This window comes from Limulus polyphemus, unplaced genomic scaffold, assembly GCF_000517525.1.
Source record: "Limulus polyphemus unplaced genomic scaffold, Limulus_polyphemus-2.1.2 Scaffold0, whole genome shotgun sequence".
Classification (NCBI taxonomy): domain Eukaryota; kingdom Metazoa; phylum Arthropoda; class Merostomata; order Xiphosura; family Limulidae; genus Limulus; species Limulus polyphemus.
Genome location: NW_013665610.1, coordinates 1,880,902 through 1,889,736, shown reverse-complemented (window position 1 = coordinate 1,889,736; position 8,835 = coordinate 1,880,902). Strand labels below are relative to the sequence as shown.

General features: G+C 28.1%; 1 protein-coding gene across 9 annotated transcripts in view; it reads right to left on the bottom strand.

The window, feature by feature from the left end:
• Positions 1-8,835, bottom strand: part of LOC106461769 (serine/threonine-protein kinase tousled-like 1) — a 95,974-nt gene that overhangs the window by 9,377 nt on the left and 77,762 nt on the right. For all 9 annotated transcript variants that reach the window (XM_022396676.1, XM_022397676.1, XM_022395671.1 and 6 more), the window contains 5 exons: positions 8,008-8,172; positions 6,956-7,037; positions 2,912-3,003; positions 2,295-2,384; positions 1,257-1,426 (listed from right to left, as the gene is read on the bottom strand). In XM_022396676.1, coding sequence (XP_022252384.1) covers positions 1,257-1,426; positions 2,295-2,384; positions 2,912-3,003; positions 6,956-7,037; positions 8,008-8,172 — 599 coding nt within the window. The remainder of the gene's footprint in view (positions 1-1,256; positions 1,427-2,294; positions 2,385-2,911; positions 3,004-6,955; positions 7,038-8,007; positions 8,173-8,835) is intronic.

Genomic DNA, 8,835 nt, shown 5'->3' with positions numbered 1-8,835 from the left:
AAGAAAGTTGTTAGTGATAATAACAGATAAAATATAAAGTTTTTTCTTAAGAAATGTTTGATAACTATCTGGACATTATAAAGATTTTGCATGGAAAATTTGAAAATTTTCCGATGCATAAAAGTATTTTTTAATCTTGAAATGAAAATTACTTTGCATGTTGAATAGGCAACATGTGAAAATAAATAAAAGATATTAGAAAAACATTGTTTAACAAACCTTAAGACTTAATAAAAAATTTTGATATTTTGCACATGAAAGCATTGTAATGTTAACTGATAAACAGCCAAATTTCGTTACCATATGCTTACTAATTTAAAAGTTATAGCATGAAAACTATAACAAGCACAAAATGGTTAATAGGTTGGTCCCAGGGACAGAGCCCGTGTTAAAAGAGTTAAGCACATTATTCAGACCACTTACATCAATAATTTAAAATGTGAAAACCTAGTAATAAATATATTACATTACATTTTTGTAATAATTTGTCAGTAAATTCACCCTAATTTCGTTCAATTATTTTTATTTCTTTAGAAAACCTTAAAAATCAATAAAAATAAAAATTTTTAGTATAATTTCAACCATAAATTATTTCCTTCTGTGTTAGCAATAAAAAGGGGCATGCTATAAATTCTAGTCTTCATCCAATACTGTCAGCTAATTTGTCAAACTGTCATGAATAGATTGTTTTCACTAGATGTTTGCTTCAAACACACACCAATTTCTTTGACCTAATTACAAATGGGTAATGACTCAACTTTGTTTTGTTCTTTTTATTTTATGAAACTTATCAAGATGTTTATATATATATAAAAAAAAGTAGTTTTGCAAATAAAAAAAAAACTTTATTCCTGCAAATAATGACCTTTATTTTGACACTTCAGTTTTACTCTTGTAACCCTTGGTGAAATATAGTCTGAGAAGACAAAATAATATAAAGAAGTTGTTACAATTTTCCTCAAAATGACATAAACAACATTACTGAATGAAATAATGGGTGCATACCTTTGGCTTATATTTTTATTCATAGTGATTATTATAAATTAAAATTGGGTATAAAACATGCACTAAATGCTAAGTGCCGTATAGTATAATAGCACAAAAGCAAATAATTTTTATTTATGAATTTTTAATAAGAATTACAGATATAAATGTTATACAAAATACAGTATATTTCAATACTGAACATCATACAAGTTTGCAGCAAAACTATGCAAACTAAAACATAGCAAAACAATTAATAACATCAAACTAACCAGGTTTGAGGTCATAATGAATGACGGGAGGCTTGATTTCATTCAAGTATTTGAGAGCATGCACCACCTGCATGATGATACAACGGGCTTCTTTCTCTGGGATGCTCTTGTGCTGCTTGAGGCAGAAGTCTAAGTCATGACCACCACAATAACCTAGCACAGTGCAGAACCTGGAGATGAACCAAAATTTTAGGACCACAGAGTTAGAAGGATGTATGAATTTTGAGAACAAACTGTAACAGGAGAAGGACGCTTAACTTAAAATCTTGCACTATAGAGTTTTACGTACAATTTCAGAATGGTATGTTATTTCAATTTAATTCGATGATGCAAAATAGCCTTGAGCTAAAGAAACAAAGAAACATTAAGTGCAACAACACAGATGGTTGAGTACATTACATCAAAAGATTTTGAATATGCAAATCAGCAAGTCGCACGACAAGCATAGCCAACATAAAGTTCCAGTGGAATAACATATATCTCAACTACATTTTGACTTCATTGGTTTGTAGGTAGTGGGATACCACCAAAAATGATCAAATTTGGGAAGGGTATATAGCAGTTCTTCATTGTAATTTATTTATATGACAATCAAAAACTGTTGCTTATTTGTCAAGCAGCAATTTTATCAATCTTTACTTTAATATCATGTTTTCTTTGTCAGTATTCTGCACTCTACTGTTCACAGAATATCTTCAAAATACAATAAAATTTTAATAAATATGATTATAACATGAAAAACATAATGCAGATTTTTTAGCATCATTTAATTAACATTATACAAATCAAAATATTATACTACGTAAGCATACTTGGACATAACTTATTATAACTGATGAATAAATTCAAAAAGAAAGCAGTATTTTTTAAGTGTAGCTATATTCAAAGTTTGAAAATGATTGATATATTTTTTTATGTATTTTGATAGTTAAAATTCTACCAAGGGAAAAACTGTTAAATCAGTGTAAAGATATTTACACAGTAAAACATTTGCAGTTAAATTCATTTTTCTTTCAGTGATGAAACATTTGAACTTACGAATTGGCATCAATCTCGAACACATCATACAGCTTGACTACTCGTGGATGATCTAAAGCCTTGTGAATATTGTATTCTCTTAAAGCATGCCTGTCAAGATAAACTTACTGTTTAGTAAAGTCTGTACAAAGAAATACAAAATACAATTGCTTTATCTCTCTCCAAGGAAATTTAATGATCTAAGCTTTTTCAATTCTGTACACATAAAACTTATCACATTTTTTAACTCCATTTTATGTTCGCTAAGTTTTACTGCAAAATAATAACTTTTATGTTACTGGAATGTTAAAATCATTACTTTGTCCCATCTTCCAACTTGTTAGAGAATATTTTCTTTGCAACACCATCAAAAACATTCTACAAACATTTAAATGACAATGCTTTATTCAATCTTATGATACACCTTATTTCATTGTCAATATATAGAACACTAAATATTGTTATGAAGTTTTATTATCTCAGCTTTATAGCTGTAACTTCATTTGTATGTAATTTAAAATAACTTAATAATTGTTAAAATACTCTAATCTTGTGTTATTTCACTTTGTCAAGTGAACTTGAATATATTTAAAATCTTATTGTTTCAGATTTTTATCTTACTAAATCTGAAAACTTACTTTATGTAATTAGCCTTCTTATCATCTTTCCAGTCTTTGTTTAATTGATGAATCTTACAAGCTACATAATGTTGTTCTTTAAGATCAAAAGCCTGGAAACAAACAGTGAAATATAAATATATAAGTACATTCAGAAACTGGTCTAAAAGTTGCTTTAAAACAAAAAGTAGCATTACAAAAGGTTGAGTATGTTATATTCAAATAATTTGTGAATCTCACAAAGTTATGACAGTCCATGTCACCACATCCAGTCATGTTTTAACCGACGAACATGCATCTTGACAATAGTCCTGTAGCATAGTTTCCACAGCAAAAGGCTCTGTCATAAGGGTGTCATGTCCAAAGCCCACCACTCCTCAATGATTACATTCTATGAGCTGCCTAATGTACATGGACAATGGTTTCCCTGTGCCCATTTCAACAGTTTGTTGTAGGTCTCTTTCTAAATGATCCTCATGCCCTGGGTTGATTCATATCTATTTGCTTTCCAATGCCATTAAGTACAAGGAATATCTCTATCTTGGAACTTGTAAATTCTCAACATGATTTTTATGATCCGAGTATATAAATATTTTGAATTTGAAGGGGCTGTTACATATCCTTCACAAAAGCAATAATTTTCAGTGGCATCACATTACCTATGAAACTCCAAACGATGTCAAAATATAGTTCTGATACATTCCATTCCCCTGTGACGCTATATTGGCTTGTCATATGACTTGCTAATTTGCATATTCAAAATAATTTTACTGAGTGAAAAATTATAAAAAGAAATCTTGTCACACAGGTTTAAAAAAGTCAAACAACACTAAAAAAATCAGAGACAAAAGAAGTTATAATTTACATAAAAAGTGTTTAAAATTTACAAAATTGGGTTTCAGTTATGGCTCATACATAAAGTTTCCAATATATATATATAAAATAGAAAGTCACGACATTCAGTCATTTCCTTTTTAAATTAATTTCGTAAAATCCAGCATGAGAATTTTAAAAATATCACACTTGAAAGAGTACTTTTGCAGTATCCTACAGCTGCTCTTCAGTTTCTTACAAATTTTTTTTTTTTTTTTTTCAATTTTCCAGAAAAATTTGCTATTTTATTTCTAATGTTTGAGATGCTAATGTGTGAATTATTATAAGGTCTACTTATTGGTAGTATTTACTTGTCACTTTTGAGTATTAATTAACAGTAGTAAGTCAGAAATAAACACTAAACTAAACATAACAAACAGAAAAAAGAAAGAAAAACACAGCTTTCAGAGCAGACGTTTTCTTTAAGTAAACAGGTTTTTTAATAAGTTTATAGTAAGATCTCAATTAGTGTTACATTACTTACAAACACAGAAATTATAAAAAGTCTTAATGAAAATTGTTTTCATAAGATGATATTTTCTTTACAAAAATAATTATTTAAAAACTAAATAAAACTTAGAATATAATATTGCTTTATTTGCTCTAATGCTGCAGTGAAAGTAATGTAAAAAAGAGCATAGAATATATGTAGGTAAAGCATATATACTGGCAAAAGTATTTTATTGATTGTTTTGTGATCTTGATAAACAACTTAGCCAATTATCCTACAAATACATAGCAGTAAAACAGGTTTCGCATTTATCTATTTCATTCCACTGAAATTGCAAAACTCTCACAACTGGTGCACCAAATCCAAATCTAGCAACTTGTACTTTAATAATTGTTTTCGCTATAAAATAAAACATATATGATATCATATATAAGTCAAACAATAATGTAAAAATAAAACAGTTAAATCCTCTATGTAACCTTTTTATAAATGTGTGCAACATTCATTTTTTCAATTTGAGTTTCATTATGTAATTCCACACCAACAAGCTTAAGTTTGTAATGGCAACTTCAACACTACTATGTCAAAACTGAATGAAAACAATGCTATTTTACACATTAATAGCATGTTTCAAAAGCAACTCTACCCAAATATGTAAATATCATTAAAGACATCAATAAACTCTATAAACTGCAACTGCATGATTAATGTATAGGCACAATGTACAGGATCCAGCTGGATTATTTGTACATATATACAAATAAACAAGTAAGTGGTATACCAGAACAAAACTATGAATAGTAATTCTGTGTATCCAGTTATGTGATTAAAAGCATTAAAAAAATAAAAATAATATATATATATATTAATTCTGTTGGTTTTAAAAACCTAAAATTTCCCGATATTAGTTGAATATTCTTTATGAAATTATTATATGAAAGAACAACCTATTTGAATTATATGAGATGAAAGAGCAATAAATATGAATAAAAGAGCTTTTTTCTTATATTAACAAGTTTATTTTCATCAGTAGATATTTTAATAGTTCTGCAATAAAGTAAAAAAACATCTTGTATGAAGCAAGAAGTGAAGGTGATTTTTTTTATCAGCTAATTAACCTAGAATGTAAGACAACAATATTTATAACAAATGACAATAAAAATTTGTAAATTTTCATAATTCTTTTACTATGTCACAGTATGAGAGAGGCGGAGAGGCTCAGTCAGGCAGGGTATGTGAAATCTCCAAGTTACCACGTAGAACACCTGTATACAGAGGATTGAGCCAATTACACTTAAATAATGTTGATGCAAGTAAGCAAGTCACTTGACAACCATGGCTAATATAAAGTCAAGGTGGAATGGCGCATATCAGAAATACATTCGGAAATTGTTTGGTATTTCATAGTTAATGCGATGCCACAAAAAATTGATTGCTTTTGGAAATAGTAAGTAATACACCATTCTGACACTACATTCATACACTCAGATCATAAAGATGTGTTCAGATTGGGAATTTAGAATGTCTAAGATGGGAATATCCCTTTTACTTAATTGCACTAAAAAAATAAAGAAATATGAATCAACTTGGGGCACCAAAACCATCTTAATTGTTTGAGATATAAACTCGCTTTAGTTAACAGTATAGATAATTAGCTATTGTCTTGATTCAGAAGAGATTACATTTAGATAGCTATTAGCTGGCATTTCTTTATTAATTATTTAAAAACTAACAATTTATTGTTAGCTTTAATGTAGTAGTTTGTGTAATTTTTATTTTACTTTATATTTCAAGTATATTTCTTCCTTAGTATTTACACAGATATTAATTTTGATGCTTCAAAATAAAGCTTGGTTTATTTTGTACAGCCTCTTCATAAAGGGGTTTCAACACTTTTCCATACATAACTAAATATGAATTCTAAAAATGCTCTCTTTCAGAAAGTGCTATGCTTAGTTAGAAATTATAACCTAAAATCTTAATTAATTACTAAATATGCCACAAGGTTACTTTTCCAATCTTTTAAGTTATGTATTTACTCACTTATTTACCAGAATAATTGGTAATCTAAATTGCTTCCCTGAGAAACAATATACATAAAAGAAAGAACACAAAAAGCAACAGCATAAAAGACAAAGATCCATTGGTAATTCTATTTAAAAAAATTAATAAACAGAGAATGTTCAGACAATAATAAAAAAAAACTTAGTTATTAATTAAGATTAGTTGCACAAGGAAAGTATGGGAGTAAAAAAAATACCTAATCAAACATCTGTTTCCAGTTTTTCTATTTATTTATGGATTAATCTATTCTTCCACTTTTAATGGTAATATAATTTTCAATTTGATACACTGTAATTTATATAACCATTTAATGAATGGTATTAACAGAACTTTTCTTTCCTTAGTCTTCTTCTGCATATATATATATACAAATATATATAAAATTTATCATTCAATATAATTTAAGGCAGTATCAGCTTGTGATAATATTGTATCTGATCCAAATTGAACTTGATAATTTAATATTATATATAGTTTGATCTAGCAGAAACATACGACTTGAAATTACTTCAAAAAAGTTTGTATTTTTAGACAAACAGATTAATTTTTTTCTTTCCTTGCAAAAATAAAAAGTATTGTATTGTTCATCCCTACTTTGTTTAGAAATATTCCTGTACTCAGTATTCCACAATATTCTATATAATTGTTAGATAAAACTTTAAAGCCCACAAGTGTACCTTATGTACTTCACTAAATCCTCCTTTTCCAAGTAGAGTCAAAAGAAGGTATCTTTCATTCAATACTGTGTGATTGTTAAACCTGCAAAGATGTTCAAGGAAATATTATTTAACATGCCCATTTCGTTTACTAACCACTATAAGTATACTTATATGAAAATAAAAACACATAGAACAATCCCCTGTTTACTGTTTTTAGTCTTTTTTTTTGTTATATTTGTACATCATGACATGTGCAAATCTTTTTTTTAAATAATCATTAATCAAACCATTTAGTTTAAAATCATTAATTACTATATTGTAACTGACCACTAAAAGTAAACTAATACTTTATTCATAAAGAGGTTTTTCTGTGTGCAATAATTATGACAATTAAATAATAATTAGAGATTCAAAACAAAATCTATCTGAAGGTTATTTGACAGTATTAATACAGGAAAATATACAACCTTCCACCCTCCAATTTGAGCAATTAAATTGTCACTACAAATTTTCAGGCTTTTTAATAAGATCTTTTATGCATCCTAATATTCACATTGGGGCATGTTATGATGATTATCAGAAAAAAATTATATCCAAATGACGGACTTTTCTAATTTGCAAAAGTGCATGAAGATTTGAGACCAATTTTATTTAATTTTGTAATTTTAATACATCTCTCAGTGTCGAGTAATAAATTTTTGTTCAATTTAATACTTATATCACTTCAAAATCTTAGTAACAAAATTATAAATAGTATGATAAATTACCTTTGGTGAAAATTAAAATTTTTTTGACTTTTTTCTAAACTAAGATAAGCTTGATACCAATATATATATATAACAAAAACAGAAGAAAAAAAAGTGGCTAAAAAAAATATGGCTATTTATAAAGAAACAACACAACTACAAAACAAGACAATGTAAGGTAAAAATGACAATTATAATTCCTGCAACAAAATACAAGCAACAAAGAAAAACAAATCTCAAAAGTCACATTAAGGAAAGAAGTTTAATTTTTTATGATTATTAAACAGGTAACCCACTGAGAACAAAATGGACTTCATGCTTTACCTTGATTGGTCTTCATTATGTAATCTCTTTAGTTCTCGGATATGAAGATTTCTCTCTCTCTCCAGCTTCTCCAGCTCTAACTGTAAATCAGCATCTTCTTTCTTAAGTGCAGCCTGCCTTAGCTTGAGAATTTCTTCTTGTTCATAGTAGTCATGCCATGTTCGTCTGAAAGTAATTTTTCATGTCTGTATTCTGTATAATTTATAAATTACTAAATCTTGGCAAACTCAAGAGGAAAGAAAAATGCACATTTTAAAACTGAGTAGTCATTAACCTAAACCAAAAGTTACACAATATGTAGTGGTAGTTGCAGTTATTAAAAAGAAATTGCTAGTGGTTAACCTTATATCTCATTTGGTAGAGCACTTCCCTGATATGCGAGAGTAAAAGAAACACAAGGAACTTTGATTATCAGAGCAGTTTGAAAACATGGTCGTAATTGAGTATAATACTTTTATCTCTGCAAATCCTGTAATGCTTACTGAATTAAAGTTCATACTTTTAATATGGTTACCAAGTTTACATAATATTGTGGATTCAAAAATATTGTTATGACAGCGGAAATCACGTGACGCTAGTAACACGTCATGAGATTCTCGAAGGATCTTGAATTGTCCTGGCAACTCTAGTCTGTTCCATGCACCCTCTTTTTTTTAGTATATAAGCCCGGCAAATAAAGCAGGAATCATATATATAGAGATACCGAAGATAGAGATAATCGATTAAAGACATAAGTAAAGTGTTGACTCTCTGTGAATTATAGCGTGTGTTTATAAAAGTAGTTAAGTTGAAAGTGACTGTGGAAATTAAGTGTATTACAAAGTTTGT